The sequence below is a fragment of the Manduca sexta genome, chromosome 22 (genome assembly GCF_014839805.1).
Source record: "Manduca sexta isolate Smith_Timp_Sample1 chromosome 22, JHU_Msex_v1.0, whole genome shotgun sequence".
NCBI lineage: Eukaryota > Metazoa > Arthropoda > Insecta > Lepidoptera > Sphingidae > Manduca > Manduca sexta.
Genome location: NC_051136.1, coordinates 11,149,559 through 11,166,606, shown reverse-complemented (window position 1 = coordinate 11,166,606; position 17,048 = coordinate 11,149,559). Strand labels below are relative to the sequence as shown.

General features: G+C 33.8%; 3 protein-coding genes across 7 annotated transcripts in view; 1 reads left to right on the top strand and 2 right to left on the bottom strand.

Annotated features, from left to right (window-relative positions):
• LOC115442166 (phosphatidylinositol 4-phosphate 3-kinase C2 domain-containing subunit alpha) overlaps positions 1-7,188 on the bottom strand; it is a 32,597-nt gene extending 25,409 nt beyond the window's left edge. For both annotated transcript variants that reach the window (XM_030167154.2, XM_030167155.2), the window contains exons 1-4: positions 7,027-7,188; positions 6,751-6,886; positions 2,678-2,801; positions 90-206 (exon numbers count right to left, since the gene is read on the bottom strand). In XM_030167154.2, the coding sequence (XP_030023014.1) occupies positions 90-206; positions 2,678-2,801; positions 6,751-6,862 (353 nt within the window). In that variant the 5' untranslated portion in view covers positions 6,863-6,886; positions 7,027-7,188. The remainder of the gene's footprint in view (positions 1-89; positions 207-2,677; positions 2,802-6,750; positions 6,887-7,026) is intronic.
• A 1,294-nt stretch (positions 7,189-8,482) lies between these two features.
• LOC115442146 lies at positions 8,483-10,315 on the bottom strand. Its single transcript, XM_030167123.1, has 4 exons — positions 10,042-10,315; positions 9,308-9,446; positions 8,703-9,084; positions 8,483-8,626 (listed from the first exon to the last, which is right to left on the bottom strand). Exons 1-4 carry the CDS (start codon positions 10,167-10,169, stop codon positions 8,529-8,531), a joined length of 747 nt encoding a protein of 248 aa, XP_030022983.1. The 5' UTR covers positions 10,170-10,315; the 3' UTR covers positions 8,483-8,528.
• Positions 10,316-10,420: 105 nt separating this feature from the next.
• LOC115442158 overlaps positions 10,421-17,048 on the top strand; it is a 14,341-nt gene continuing 7,713 nt past the window's right edge. The window contains exons 1-6 of one of the 4 annotated variants that reach the window (XM_037441243.1): positions 10,421-10,932; positions 13,827-13,974; positions 14,492-14,597; positions 15,939-15,997; positions 16,537-16,748; positions 16,912-17,010. In XM_037441243.1, coding sequence (XP_037297140.1) covers positions 10,703-10,932; positions 13,827-13,974; positions 14,492-14,597; positions 15,939-15,997; positions 16,537-16,748; positions 16,912-17,010 — 854 coding nt within the window. In that variant the 5' untranslated portion in view covers positions 10,421-10,702. Of the gene's footprint in view, positions 10,933-13,281; positions 13,466-13,763; positions 13,975-14,491; positions 14,598-15,938; positions 15,998-16,536; positions 16,749-16,911; positions 17,011-17,048 lie in introns of those variants that run through there. The other 3 variants (XM_037441246.1, XM_037441244.1, XM_037441245.1) reach the window with 3 other exon arrangements.

The following is a 17,048-nucleotide window of genomic DNA, read 5'->3' as shown; positions in this document are numbered from 1 at the left end:
TTATTAGACAGGCGTCGCTAGGGTAACTGACAATAAGGACTATTTTCTTAACGCAAATGGACTTGGTCAATATAATAATCGTATCGTACTTGTTAATGTATTCCTTAAGGGAAGCATGTGGATCTTTGGGCGCTGACTTGCTGGTCGGGCTCGCGAACGATATTAGATCGCTGCTCTCGCCCCGGGTGGGACTCGTCCCAGGAGACCTGAAAAAAACAAATTACCTGTAATACTGGGTATTGAGGGACAATTTGGCCTGGCTGTAACAGTCGCGGATCAATTTTTCACGCTGAGACAAAAGTTTGTACAATCTCAGAATGTGTGATAAAAGTTTTGTTGCTATACCAAATACTTTATTAAGGTGTTGGATAGTGTTTCTACTGTTTATGGGCGGTCGTATCGCTTTTCATCAGGCGAATGGCGAGCTCGTTTCGTCATTCAAGGCAATAAAAAAGAAATGTAATAATAATCATAAAGTTTGTCAAGGTGTAAGATGGTGCAGCACAAATACGTATCTCCATATCACCACAAGCAGTGCGCGACATAATAAATACATACTTTGTTGCAGATAATGATTAATGACGACTCACACCTAATCAGTAACCACGATGATTTATTATTTTGTTTAATTTTACCACTGTCTACAGAAATCAATGTCATCAGTCCATATAATTTAAATCATTTTGATATTGATTGGTTGTTGTTATATTTTGCATGTAATTATTTAATAAGTACAGCTTTTTTCGTAAAACACGTTTTTATTAGATGTCCAAGATAGACAGTCGCCAATACCAACATACAAAACCATAAAAGAGTAACTATACATACAACCCCTTATTCATAAACGTTTTTTATCTAAGGACGGAGCAAAGCTGTGACAACAAGTCTCTTTCTCAGTGCTGACGGCATGGCAGTGCGTAGCCATAGGGCCGTTGTGATTGGCTAATATTGTTCTATCCCAATATTAGCCAATCACAACGGCCCTATGTCTAAAAAATATCTATGAATAAGGGGGACAGTGTGTTCTAATGTATATAATAGGTTTTTTTCCAACTTACATTACATTTCATCATGATCATCATCATCACCGGCCACAGGTTATCACACCTACTAGAAAATCTCCATACTAGCCTGTCAGAAGCGGCCCACATCTAGCGATTTTCTGCTACCTATCCGAATGTCTATCCAATTTAAAGGTGGACGCTTAATACTGCGCTAGCCATTACATGTTCTCTAACTCCATTGATATTATATTTAAATATTAATTATACATATGAAATAATACCAATAAGCATGTATTTATATTGAGAGTACCAAAGACAGGGCGTCGGTTATTGCAGGAATTTCGATTCGAAATACTATGCGATGAATACTGGCTTATATACCTGCTTTGCTTCGAAACAGCAGCCTACCATTTGTGGTCTCCGGTTTTGATGGAAATGATCAGTGGGGGCTTATTAATTTATTAATTTGTTTAATAAAGTACACCAACAGCGTACATATCCTTAAATCTAAAAACATCGCGTGTTATAATTGGCTGATATGCATATCACTTACAGGTATACACAATATTTAGAGGCTTAACTAATCCGAGGTTCCGGACGGTAGATCATTCGTCATATGACTGAGTGACGAGGATAGTAAGTAAATACTAGCATTACTTTGTAATTGGTATATGGAATCTACCTTTTAAAGGCAGACATGGAATTTGCCGCCAGGTGAGCGATCCGCGCGGTTTATAATTGATTTGTAAAAAAAGTAGAAAAACAACATACTCATATAAGATATTGTTTACATGCTACATACGAAGTATTAGTATTTGCATTTAAAATCTCTTCCGCCCTTGCGATTATTGCCATTCAAAGCACAGGAAATATAGCCATTATTAAAATTCTTTGGAGACGCTACATTGCAATATAAAAAATTCTGAATTCATTTCCTTGAAGTAGACGTCCTAGGGAACACTAAATGAGTATACTGCACGTAGCATTTGATCTGACAAAATTAGTCATCGGAACTTCAAAATATACGAATGTAATGTTGTGCTTCAACTGTATTTTGCTTGACAAAATTTATCAAACAAATCCAGGAACTAATTGTAGGCAAACAAACAAACCGAATCGACGTACACGCTTGTGGGAGGTTGACGGATGTATTTTGCAACCGATTGGACAGATTTCACCAGGGGCGGACCGAAGGTAGGGGGCCCTGGCCTAATTTAATTATTTATATTACACTTTTATAGATCAACACATAAAAGTTTAAATTCCTCTGACGGTGAAAGTTAACGACAACCCCCTCCCCCCCCCCCCCCCGGCCACTCCACAAACAGTAAAAACACAAGCCCGACCTTGAAATACAAAAGTGCGTGGCATTATGATCTGTCACCCTGAGACGTCAAATATTAAGCCTCATTATAGCAAGTAAATACACCGGCCACAATTTCCTTCAAACTTAAACACAACAGTGCTTGCATAATGTTGCTTGAAGGCTTGAACCCGGCCGAGCTCTAACATTATTTTATTTTATTTAGCAAACCAACAGTATAAATTACATTAATATTTTTTTACAACACGACTTACAAATAAAAAGGTACAATGTAATCATTCATATCAAAGGCATGCATGACACTTATAAAACAGTCCCATAACAATTTGTGAAAAGCGACGCGCGTTACCTGGGAGTCTCTGACGCGGAGGCTCGTCCTCGCGGCGGTTTCCGTGGCGGAGGCGGCAACGCGGGCGGAGGGCCTTCCTCCTCGCGACGCCGGCTACTGACAGTCGCGATGTCCCGAATATTATCTGCATCATATCAATACGATAAACGTTGACCAATCGTGGCTCCTCTACTGTGTTTTTATTTGATTATATTATTATATCTGATAAGGAGAAATTGTTACAAACTGTATAGTATCACAATTTCACTGTTTTATTGCGAATACTGTCTTAAAATTGCATAAGAAATAATAAAACGTCGCAAACGACGGTTTGTTATATCAAAATACGAGCTCACTAGATAATACGTTTATGTTTCTAAATTACGTTCTAATTTTTCATCGATCAAGTCGCGCGTCATTTTATTGGAAGTGGTTGTATTGATAACAGTAGTATTTTATCAAGTACTAGCTTTTGCTCGCGGCTTCGCCCGCGTGAAGGTGTTTTCCAGGATAAAATTCCACTGTTTGATAAAAGTCTTGCTACATATTTTCCCGGTACTTATAGGTTCAAACTAATTTTATCCCCAATCTATAATTTCAGTTCAATCAGTCGAAAATCTAAGAACATTTATACAAACTTTCATCCCCTATTTTATCCCCTTAAGGGTAGAATTTATCAAAATCCATTCTTAGGGGATGCCTACGTCATAGTAGCTTTATGCATGTAAAGTCTTAGCCCGATCCGTCCAATGGTTTGGGCTGTTCCTTGATATATCACTGTCAGTCACCTTTGAGTTATATATTATATTAACAACTGAAGTTAGCTAAAATTGAGTTTCTCGAAGCCGACCACTATTTATGTACTATGTATTTTGAGACTATGCAATTTTGTCGCGTTCGCGATTCACTTTCACTTTTGTTGAGTTTCAGAACGCGATATTAGATCCTCCAACGCGCACGCGAATTTGAACTTTATGCAGCGGTAATAAATTACAAATTGACTCTCCATTTTATTTAGAAAACGTTTGTATGGGAAATAGAAAAATGCTGTTTTGAGGATTTTCCCGGCAATTATTCGAATTTTTCTCACCTTTTAAATCTTCCCTAGACCTCCACGAATAATTCAAGACCAAGATAAGATAAATCCGTTCAGCCGTTCTCGAGTTTTAGCGAGACTAACGAACAGCAATTGATTTTTATATATATAGATTTCAATGGCCAGTATAATACATATTCAACTTGATACATGTAATAAAAAATATTTTTAACAATTGTGAGATCATAATTCATACAATAACAATAGCTTGTATTTTTATTTATCACTATGTTTAATGTATGTAAAACGCAACAAATTATCATGATTACCCTAATCAATGGCCCATTTGTTATTCAGGTCACTGACCTTACACTTCCTTTGAGATTGACAAACTGTATAAAAGCTTATGAGAGAAATGATGCACATTAATTTAATGTTTTCACAGGTTCAATTGTACCAATAAAGCACTGAGTCACAAGTATCAATTGCATGGGAGTTTTCAAATTAATGCTACTCATTTGTACCACACACTTACTATAACAAAACATGAGTTATGATTTGTGGTAAAGCTTGTTATTATAAATGGATGACCCCTGTCACATCCAGTATTACGTATATTACTTAAATGTTCAGGAATAATTTTAATATTTATAATTTGTAACAAAAAGCCCACCAGAACTTGAAATATTTTGCTAGGTTATTTAACTTGCAATGTTTGTATGTATGTACGTATCTGCAGGTCAGCTCTTTAAAAACTAACTTTAATGCAGGTATTGTCAACCAATTAAGATGGATTTTTTTTTTTTTCAGTATTAATTTTAAACATTAATGAACACACTCCCACAAAGTCTGAGTTGTCATCCAAGTAATTCCATATGACTTGTAAGACATCCTACCAAAATTATAAGAGCTCCAGTGGCAGAAGCGTGATGTGATCTTATATAATATTTAAAATGAATATACCAATAATTATATTTCTTGATACTGTATGGCCGCTTTTATTTGTGTGTGTCCAAAGATTAAAGTATGGAGTTTATGACATACAATAGCATTCCCTAAACCACATATGACTGTTTATAATAATGATTATTAACACTATTATTATGGAGGACTTGTTTGTTAATTACATTATTCTATTAATATAATTAACCCATAAAAATTCCAACCATTATTAGCTAATTTAATATAGTGTGCCTAATGATTTCTTATGATTACACAAATGTTAGACAACTAAATGAAACTTTTTTGGATTTTATTGCGTTTTTGATACAATAATTTTCTCCCAACATTTTACAACTTTACAGCCATATGAAAAGTCAAAGTTACAATATCCACCTACATTTAATTAAAGCCTTAGTCCAGTAGTGTAGGTGGACATTGTAACCCCCTCTCAATAGTAGAGGAGGCTGGTGCCCGGCATTGGGACAGTATGTAAAACAGGGCTGATATTATTTATTATTAGGCGCTAGTTATATACATAAATAAAAAAGAGCCTATTCAACATACATGGATTCAAATATAGCAATATGTTAGCTGTATGGTGTAACAGTATTTAAAATACTTATTTAACATACATTTCATAGTCATAAAAGATTTGTAACAATAATTATAATTAAAAGATTAATAAAGAAACTCACTTTAGTATGAGATATACATGAGATATACATCAAAATTACAAAATGTAGTTTATAAAGTTAAAACTTTATTAAGCTACTTAGAAAAAATGTCATGAAATAATATACCATAATAGTTATTTATTTTTATCAATATGTCTGTTTAAAATAATTACTTTATTTCTAATTTATGTTACATTTAAAATAATTAAAACATTTTCTCTATAATACACAATCATCAATTGTCTGTTTACATATATTATGCTGTTTTAATATAAATTCAATAAACAAATTTTGTTATTTCCTTCTAGATTATATCCTTATTAATAATATAGATTTAAATATATCATAACATTATGTAATATAAAATATGTATACAAAGGCCATTGGATTGTTCTTCTAACATATAACAATGGACCAACAGAAGACAAAGTTAGCATATAGATAGACTATGGGATCAAGTGATATTGATTTCTTATCCTAAAAAAAATATAATTTCTACAAATCTCTGTGGACTACTTTCACACAGACAGGATCACAAGCAAAACCTTATTTTTCACTTGAAATATTGTTATTCAGACTTATTCATTTTACTAATAATAAACTGGTATGTTTTGATGTAAAATAATGTTATTACAGTCCAATTCTGTTTAGCTAGGCAGCTCATACATTAACATATCATAGGTTCACATAGTTTGTCAAGCAATAACATGAACACATTAATCTAAACATAAGAACTTGGCAAGTCTCGGGAATTGATCATAAATCTTATGGCAAAATTATTGAAATGGTAAAACTTTACTGTAGGTAAATAATCATTACATACTTCTGTTAGCAAGCTAGAGACAAAATAATGAATGGGACTATACTGTTGCCACAAAATCTGTTTAAAATTATCCCTATTGTCTATGTTTATTTATTATTCAAACTATAAATATCAATAGTAAGCATTTAACCCTACTGGATATTATTTACATATACCAATATCTGTGCCTGATTGAATTGCAGACCAATAATTTACTTGGGCTGGAATTTGAAATCCATGAGCATTATTTCTTATGCATCTCATTAAGCCGTCTATTTGTATACTATCTGCAGAAGTACATCCCTTATTACAACATGTAAATGAACTAACCTAAATGTATAATTCTTTCTTATAGCACTAATTGTCTTAGATAATAATGATAATATTTCCTTTTGTTTATTTTTCTGATGTATTTAAAGCTATCAAATACTTATCTTTGTTAGATATGTATATGTGTGATACAAAACTTCGATAAATCATTAAAAACGCAAAGTAAACTCATTTATTCAAGGATGCTAGCATTATTAATGCAAATAATTAAAAAATGGTTAATATTGTTTTACGTATATCCGAGATTTGTTTGGCAGACCTTGGAGCATCACTTATCGCACGGAGTAAACAAAGTTACGTCAATAATTACCTGTGCTAGACAGAAGTTTCTGCCTACGAAACTGTTCCAAAGCTAGACTTTCTATACTCAACGCCTGTGCCTTTTCTAAATCGGCCTGGAACTGCAGATCGTAGTCTGACATTATCGAAACTCCCTCAACATGTATCTACAACATTTACAAAGCGTGGGAATTAAAACATTAGCACTGCATTACGAAGTACACTACACAGTACACATCACACACAACTTCCACTATTTATTGCACCATGAAAGAGCAAATGAGCAACGATTTAAACATTATCTCACCGGAATACACTTGCCGACAGATTTCTATTTGTATAATTTACGCTACATAATACAATTTTTGAGGAATCTCGGTTGAATTTTTATTTTATTTTAATGGGTCAACGCCAATTGTATGCATCATTCAAATGATTATACAACTCATGTTAATATCCTCGACCAGAAAGATTGGACAGATGTAGAACTGTCAGATTGCATAGATATCCAGCAAGAGAGAAAGAGATGCCATTATCTAAGATATTGCTATTCTATGTGGTCGTATATTCGTGACATGACACTCATAGTGACGTAAACTAACCGAATCGGAAATTAGTAAAATCGACTAAAATACTATGTAAAGAAGGAAAATAAAAAAAAGAGATGTATAAGAGGAAGCAAACCAGATATTATTAGTAAATCTTCTTGTGAATTGGCCTACATTTTCTTAGAACAATTGACACATTGTTTTTATATGAATAGAAATGTAAATAAATTCCAAGTCCTTATCAGCTTTTATCAAAATCCAAACGTTTTGCAATTATTAGTCGATATTAAAATAAGATATAAGTCCTCCAAAAAGTTACAATATAGTTGCAATATTTACCTATATTTTTTCAATTTCCTTTTTAAATATTTTCAGTTCGGAAATCTGGCTGAGATCTACACCGGGGGAAACCTGCAAATGGGATATTGAAATCCCCGATTTGGCGACTGCATTAGGCCCGGAGGAGAATTGGGAGAGAATATTTAGGGGTACCTAGGGTAGACAGAGAGGAGGAGGGGAAAAATTCAGAAGCCCTCATGGGCTATAATGTATAGTTGCAACTATGAGGTAAGTATATAGGTAAATATTATAATAAAGGTATATGTATAAGTATATAATTCATAGAGCAAATAATAAACTGCACCTATGTATGTATATACTTAGGTAGGTATTTACTATTATGTATCTATAAATAAAAATGTATGAATTAGTAAGCTAATAAACAAAAAAAAATTGTTTGTGGTAACAAAATACCTCATTTTTTGACCAATTTTCAAGGGAATTTGTCTCTTATGGAGAAAATTAATAAAAACCTATAGGTAATATTAGGTCTAACAAACTGGAGAGGTTTGAGTGGGAGTCACATACAAGGATTCCGTATAAACCTGTAGGTAAAGAAGCTAAATATATAAGAAGCTAAAGTTCAAACTTGCCAACCATACTTATAGATGCTCATTCCCTAGTGACATCGCAAAATATGCGGATCTAACAAGTTTATTTTCTTACAGTGTAAGACAAAAGCAAGGAAGAGGCCCGAGTATTTGGTATAAATTTAAATTGAAAACTCTACGCGTGCCTAAGGAAAACGTTCATGACAGACAGACGGACAGACAAAAAATAGAATGATTCCTTTTGAACTAAGTTTAAACTTATTCAGAAGACTGTTATCGTACTCCTTACCTACGTAATACATTTTTGGAAATTGAAACCAACATGATTCTATATTTTTTTTTATTGAATTCAAGTTAAGTATTATGTAACATTATATATTTATTTTATGTAATTGTAGAGGTTGTTTAGGTTTACATAGTGTACGTCCTAACACACGAGCGACTAAGTTATTATATTTCACAGAAGACCCTGAAAATTCACAACTATTTAAACTTCCGACGATTTTTAACACGGAGCATTTATGTTGAAAATGCTTGTAATATACCTGGAGATATCAATGAATTCGATGGACGTTTTCGCCTACTGACTTTCTTTCTGAGAACTCTACGATTTGCATTAGACGATTGTGCATCAAGGAGCAAATTTGCAGCTGTCGACGTTTCTAAAATAGCTCTCGTTGGACTTTGTTTAGTTTTTACACGTTTTACTTGAGTCCTCCGCACAATTGTAGTCCGTTTGATTTTTATTGGAGAAGTATTCCTAGAGGTTTTATTCACCGAAGTCGCTAGCAATTCGCCTTTTCTACGCTGTGTATCTAACGGCGAAATCATGCTTTTAGCCCTTATGACTTTATTTTTAACATGTTTCGGCTTTTTTGGTTTTTCTTCAATCTTGATTGGTAAAGGTTCTTGGCCGTCGGCTGCCATCTTAAAAATAAGTTCAAGCTATTTATATGGCAAATACGATACAATATTATTTTATACTGTAAATACCCTATACTACTCACCTATCTAATATTTTTAAACGTATCAAAATCATTTACTTATACTCAAACTATAGGTTATCTATAGGTATTCGCATTTTGTTAGCAATTGGTAATATAATGTAGCGAACCAATGTACTATTTTAAAACACTTAATAAACTATAACCTGCTCGTAAAATAAGTCATCAGCATCTTGCCGGTCGCAGAAGTCGAGTATTTTGTTACAAACTGTTCTTAAATTCTTGATACGTTGCTTCTTCTTTTTCCCGGCGGGACAGCGGTCAACTTCGGCTAGTCGTAGAGTTCTATATATGAATAAATTATGTCACTCTCACAAACATTAGACATAACATACTCGTAGGAATATTAATGCACTGATGCGTGCTAAACACTACGCAGTAACGAACATAAGTTAATTATATAGGTAATATTTCCAATAGTCTGATTTTATATGAAAAAACAAACCACAACTTACGCCTGAGCTGGCTCTACCAACTTCGAATCGCGAATAATAGGCACTAGTGGTAAATTACATGGATTGACAAACTTATTTCTGTCCCAAGATAATATCCATATATTTTGTACCAGTTTAGATAACACAATGCAGTATTCGAACAACAAAAACATATATAATATCAAAGAAGTCGTGGGTTGCTTTGCCGCCTTATAAGGAATGTAAAGGCGTGTAAGAAAGACGAGACTAGATTATTCAGGTCAGCGATCTTACTAACTCTACAAAATGTAATAGGAGAGGAGGAGGGGAAAAATTCGCAAACCCTCATGGGCTTTAATGTGTAGTTGCAACCATGAGGTATATAGGTAAATATAATAAAGGTATTTAGGTATATAATTCATGAACTCTAGTTTTCTTTCATACTGCATACAAAAGTAGACACCTACTTGATAACTTTGGGCTTAGACATAATGTCCGGATCTTTTTCATCAATGTGCATCGCTGTATCCCAGATATTCTTGAACAGAAGCCTTCTCTCCGCGTAACTCTCTTCTTTGGTCATAGGCTGGTCCATGTTACCAAGGAATTTTGTAATATTTATCTTAATTTACTGCATTTTTATGTGTTTTAATATTTTTTTTATAAAATGGTGTAACGTTTATCAATGATTAATTTATGTGACAATTTATGTATTTCTTTTTAAAAATAATTAAAGAGGCTGAAATTAAAAGTCAGTGCAATATATCGAAGGTTTATTTAGAATTTAGATAAGCAGACCATAAACATATTTTGTAGGTACATATACTTACGTAATAGGACATATTATACACCGACATAGTACCGATAGCCTTTTCTTAAAGTGATACATAAATTGCAAAAAAAATTAATAACTATTAAATCAGACTTCATTACATAAACATAACATAGGAGGTATTTTATCAACCTTTACAAAGCAACAGGTTCCTATCAGTCTGTCGTACGACTTCGCAGAAGCATTTGAGTTTCAGTAGGCGGTCCGCACTCAACGCAATCGTGTTTCCGTGTGACGAAATTATGCGTGTCGTCGATCGTTTTTTGTAATAAAACTTTCTTACACATTATATAAAGATGCCAGAGAAATACGACCCAAGCGCATTATGGGTGGCTATTAGTGAATGTGGTCATGGGAATATATTTCAAGTGTACCCGAAGTTGTTGGCCCAACTTCTTCTGCAGGAGGAAGCTGCGAGACAGTATGGAGACACGAGCGAGGCCGAAAAACTTATTCTACCCAGTGATAGAGAATGGCGACTCACGCAGTACTTTAGCTTGGTCGCGCTACAGAAAGATTTAGACTTGCAAGTATCATTTCAAATTGCTTTTATGAGATGTGAGAGGAAAAGTCTTATTTATTGCAATAATATTTATGAACGTGAAAAGTACCTAAGTACAATAATGTAATAGTATTTAAATCCCCGTGGAATAAAGTAGATCCTAAGAGTATGGTATGATTATGTAGCAGGTTATACTAGATTTCCATATTGTTATAAGTGAAGTGGAATTATAGATCGTACTCATACTACATAATGAACTGATAAGACACTAAACAGTGGTGAATTGGTCAAAAGGCCATACAGGTCGCGCACTAGTGGCGGCAGCGACTTGGGGGGTGGCATATTGCAAAGTAGGGATAGCGCAAATAAAGCCAACTTACTGCAAATTTTAATGCTGGACATTTTGTGTCTGACGTAAAGACCATTATCTTTTTACTCCCGTAAAAAAGCACCTGAGCGGTACAAAATGAGTGCCCTATACTTAAAAAAAACGTAGAAATCTGATATTAACACTAATTATCTGGTTCCTCGTTTTTGATCCTTCAGTCCCTACGCCTTGCTTTATAAGTTAAGTTTTGGAATAATAATATTTTAGGCTTTATGAAGAAGAGATTTGTATATCAGTTCGTTTTTATAGATTGTTATTCTTCAGTGGTAAGTTTCTTCTAAAACTTTTAGTAAATGAATACTGAAATAACTAAATTAATAGCATTTTATGGTTAGCGCATATTATGCTGAGACGCATTGAAATATATGGAAACACGATAGTTCTTTAATTCGGCTTAGGTGTAAAGGCTCATAAAAAGAGAATAAAAAGTAACGTATTGCTTTTTATTAGTCAAATAATTTTCAAAATAATTTCCGGAAAAACCGCCAAACTTTATAAGGTTGTAGTTTATTCAAAAAACATAAAGTGAACGTCTTTGCTATATTAATATAGAGGTTGAAACAGCGTTCTAAGTTGTTATTTATGATTCATATTACATTATTTATTGCTCTATTTGTTAGGAATCAATTAAAACACATTGTTCATTACGATTCCGCCAACCCATTGTGCTTCGGGGTTGGGTGCTACAGAACTTGTTAACTTGATTGTAGTTTTGATTTGACTTGAGGTATTCATGGTCGTTTGAAATTGCTTTCAATTACAAATGATTGGGTGAACGATAGAATGGTATTGTGTTAGAATATGGTTATTATTTATCTATTATTGGGTCATTCAGTAGTTCTTCCATTGTAACTAACTCCAATAATATGTAACAATAATAATAGACTTAAAAGCACAAAACTCTAAGGTGTCACAGCATAATGAATAATAATATATTAGCCCTGTATTATATACTATCCCATTGCTGGGCACGAGCTTCCTCTACTACTGAGAGGGATTTGGTCTTCTAGTCTACCATACTGGCTAGATGCTGGTTGGCAGACTACAAATACCCTCAAAATGCTAACAGATAACTGCGAGAAATTATGGAAGAATGCAGGTTTCCTCACGATATTGTCCTTCGCTGTTAAAGCAAGCGATAATTCACTAATACACAAATATTTTATAGAAAAGGCAGAGGTGCGTGCTCGTGGGTTTTGAACCTACGAACATTCGTCTCGGCAGTGCGTTCCACTCCCAAGTCCCAACTAGGCTAACGCCGCTTATGTATATGAAGTCTGTCACAGCATACAGTAAAAAAAAATATTTGTAAGTCATATTTGGTTCCATCCATGATATACACGACAGTCATCCAAACTTTATGTATTTATAAATGGCTTCATAGTGTTAAGACAACACTAAAAATAATTTCACAACACTATCGCACGTACGCCAAATTGAATGATTTAGTTTAGCCATTCTCTTTTACATACCTATTTTTATAGTATAAGGAAAAAAAACTACGGACCTACTAAATTTTACGAGACGGTTACATAACGTGAAATGAGTCCATACAGAACGTGTTAACTCGCGGTTTGCATGTGCTATCTCAATGTTATTCAAAACGTTGTCGGAATGTGTTTTTCCAACATTCCTGGTACCTGCCTATTTTATGCCATTTCGTATGCTTATGCATGTCCATAGTGCATGCCTTTGGAATAAAAATCTTAGCTATTAAACGCATAGATTAGGAAAAAATATTATTATCCCTAATAAGTCTTTATTTGTGTATGCTACGGAAATACATACTTTTGGTCTCATAAACTACTTAACTTCTTTATGCTTATGACCTTTTTGACATCAAACCTAGCCTAAGCAGGCTGAAAAAAAAATGAAAAAAATAGTCTTGTCAATTTTCAAAAAGTTGCAATATCAATCAAATAAAAAAATCCCACTAAAATTCCTAAAAATTAAATAGCTTTTTAGTACATATTTATTTAGATTGTTATATTTATTTCACAAAAATAAATTGCTGACATTCATCTACGTAATAAAATTGTATGAAAATAATTGTAAAAATGGGAACAGCCGGTATATCATAAAACCTTTGTGAGTCGTGGAAATAATGGCTTACAGAGATAAATAATTTATGGAGGCTATGATCCTCGCTGAACATCAGCCTCGCGTCACGTAAGTCCTAAATAAAAAGACAAATTTAGTTTAATATTTGAGTAGATAGAAATTAATTGTAACATTCCTCACGAAAACGAGGTAGGTAGTAAATGTACTTAATTAAGAAAGCTAAATGATTGGGAAAAAATGAAGAGAGGAATTAAACTTGTCAGTGGTTCTAAAATGATCAGATAACGTAAAAAAAACATTATGAAACCTTTTACTCATCATCTGATAATATTTCATCCCTAATGTTTACGGCAATAAGTCGACTATATTAGTCGCACATATTTTTATGTGAACTTCTAAATTACAGTTATTAAATCCACTACAATATGACCTAAGGCTTCCAACTAAGTTCTTTCTTCTGTATGTACAGAGAAGATGGTCAAAAGCCACAAAAAGCCATGGAGGATCCACCTGAGGAGTGGGCCCCGTGGAACCTGGTTATGTCGATTAAGAACCCCCACGCGCCCCCGCCTGTCGCAGTCAAGACTGCGCCCGGCCCTGCGTGGGATATTGCACAGGTATACTAACTTTTAATTCCTGCCTTTATATTAATTTGGAATGGACGGTCGACTCAACACACTTTTTCATGTTGTAAAATTTGGCTTTGATTTTATTACACATTTTCTCGACTCTACAATGAGTAATGACCTACTCGATCGGTTTTGCAATTTAGTAATTAGTCTTCTTAGATTTTTTACGACTATATGTGTAAAGGGTTCCATTATAACTTCAGTTATTCACTCTATCTCGGTAACTCTCCGCATGACCGACTTTTATAGAGCTCTTTCTTTTGAACGATAATAGATAGATAGCATGCTATAGTTTTGACAATTTAATCAATAATGTTATGTGTTATTACATAATGCAGGTATCTTATGAAATAATAATAAAGACGAAAGGTAAAAATATCAAGAAAAAAGAAAGAAATTTAAATACTCCAAACTAAATCTATGCGAAACTTTCGCTGTTAGAAACAGAACCTCTTAGCAGATTATGTTTTTAACTAACCATAATGAACCATAACTGTTGTTACAGGTGTTAAAAGCAGCTCGTCTCTTGTGCAAGCCTCCCATGCCCGTCATGTTCATAGACGAGCAAGAGATGCGCTGCGTTTATTCGCTTATCTACGATGTTTTCCGCTGTAAGCCTCATACAAACATCATTATTCTATCAAATATATTTATTATTATATCAGTCGTATATACGAGACAATCTATTATTTGAAATAATATGAATAGTAAAATATTTTACATAATATTTTTATCCACTTTACATAACTACAAATTTTATTGGCGGCAAAGTTTTAAAATAAATAACAGTCGAAATGGTCGTAAAAACTAAAAGATGATATAAATTCCAAAGTTAGGCTGTAAACACACGTATTCCGTGTGTTTACAGCCTAACTTTGGATTTTAATGATATGGATTGATATTACTCATTTCAAATACCAACAAATCACCAGCGTCTTCTTTATTTAACAAAGAAGCTCTAAAATTTTATATTCTTTTTTTTCTCTGTGACTATAAAGACTGCATGTCTTCGAAACGTCGGGAATAAAAATTTAAAAAAATTATCGCGAAAAAATCCGATAAGTAGTTTTATTTCAACATTTCTTTCACTTTACCTAAAAAATACGACTCATTGTACGAATGTAATAATAGGAATGTAAAAGGTTTAACCGATAGTTTATTTTAAACTTGTCACTAACTACAGAAACTACGAGGCAGATTGTCCGTGTTTCATGCAATAGTTTTAACTGTCTAAAAAAGTAGATACGCTTAGTTCATAGTAATGTTATAATATAAAAGGATTGTATGTAAGCGTCCTCACAAAAGCCATTTAACTCTGAAGTGTCATGAAAGCGGCAAACTTGGCAGCTGTAAATTACTAGACATCGCTCACGAACGCCGCAACCCCAGTTTAGTGTTGTTTAAAAGCGTTATTTAACTTTATCACATAATACCGACGATAATGTCGCGATAAATACTCGCGTGCCAAGTTTGAAACTAGTTTCCTCGCCGCGAGCATGTTTTAGGTCTGTTTCGCTATTATCTCAATTTTTTTGTTTAATCTTAGTTGGTTTGTTACAATGCATTTTAATAAAACATTTTACAGTTGTATCTTCGATTATAAATTATAATTGATGAAAATGCTTTTATTTGCGGAATTTGTGAGTTTGCGTGGATTGAGTAGTTATTTTTTCCGGCTTAAGGGATTCTCATTGAAAGTAAAAAAAATAAATAAATAATAAAGTTGCACATTATATCCTAGTTTTACAGAAAACAGTATGGCTATCTGAGAGTAAACCTATTTATGTAGTACCTACTAAAACTAAACTTATATTTACCTAATTATTCGGTAGTTATAATTATTATATTTTCGTCGACTTCCAAAGCCGTTAGTACAGCTATAATGATTACGTAAGCTTATATTATGTGTATAAAAATAAAATAAAAAGTGATTTTGTATATTATTTTTGCAGATAAATCTGTTTTGGATCAAGCAATGGGAGACATTGAATTCCTAAATTATTTTCCACGGGTAAGTTATTATTGCAATTGTAGCCCTCTTTGATAAGGCTGAGTTTTGTCAAAATCAACAGACTTTTATCTATGGAAAATGATTTGTACCTATTTTATTACTTAATATTATCCGATCGTCGGGCAAATCATAAATCAGATTTATAATCCTTCTTTATAGTCCATTCTAAGACTTTTTACTTCGTTCTTGAACTTGCTCGGTGGTTTGATAAACAATTTTTATACGTTTGCTCAAGGCCTGCATATTTGAAGCTCATTATTGTGTAATGAGTACCAGTTAGGGTAGGTTCGACAAGATGTTTATTGTGTGCTCCCATCTAACTCACATTATGGCGTCTCGTGACTCAAGCTATTTCTTTTTCGACTGTTCAAGACGCTCACGAAAATGAGCTTATATTTATGGCCAGCCGTTCGGTGCGGGCGAAATAAAATAAACTTACGTATTGGTTCATTCGACCTTTGATAAAAGAGTATCGATTAAAAAGAGGCGACTTATCAGAAGGTATGATGGTACCCTGACGTAGACATTTTTTTTTACAGTTTTCAAATTACCGTCATACGGTATGGCTATTCTTGATGGAGTTAGCTAGGCGTCGCTGGGGTGCTAGGCCCAGAGGTGAAATGGAAAGAGCCATGCGAATGCTAGAAGAAGCGGGCAGTATATTCAAAGATATTGAAGGCACCATCTGGAAACAACGAGTTCACTTCGCCGCTGCTATATCGAGAATAAGAATCAAGAATAAAGCTTTCTCGTAAGACATAGCTACCTTCAAGTTTTAAATATTCCTTGTTTTTCTGAATTGGTTTATTCGATGTTATGAAATAAAAAATAATTCTATTTAGTTGTGTACAGGGTGGTAAATCCATACAGTTGCAACAATAAATATTTTCTAAACAAATTGAATTTGCTTTCAGTTTATCCGACCTGCTGCCGCCGCACTTGCGTGAGGAACGCATATCGGCGTGTGTCAATAAAGAATCTGTTACCGGCTGGGTGAACACGTTCAAAGCTAAGCACGTATCGTTTGTTTGTCTATTTATGTGTCGCTGCT

Excerpts from the sequence above, each read along its gene's own strand:
- LOC115442146 (XM_030167123.1), bottom strand. The coding sequence starts at position 10,169 with ATGGACCAGCCTATGACCAAAGAAGAGAGTTACGCGGAGAGAAGGCTT. Across the intron at positions 9,085-9,307 it reads ATGACTTATTTTACGAGCAG|ATGGCAGCCGACGGCCAAGA; the intron begins GTTATAGTTTAT and ends CTTATTTTTAAG. Across the intron at positions 8,627-8,702 it reads GAATTCATTGATATCTCCAG|GGTCTTCTGTGAAATATAAT; the intron begins GTATATTACAAG and ends GTGAATTTTCAG.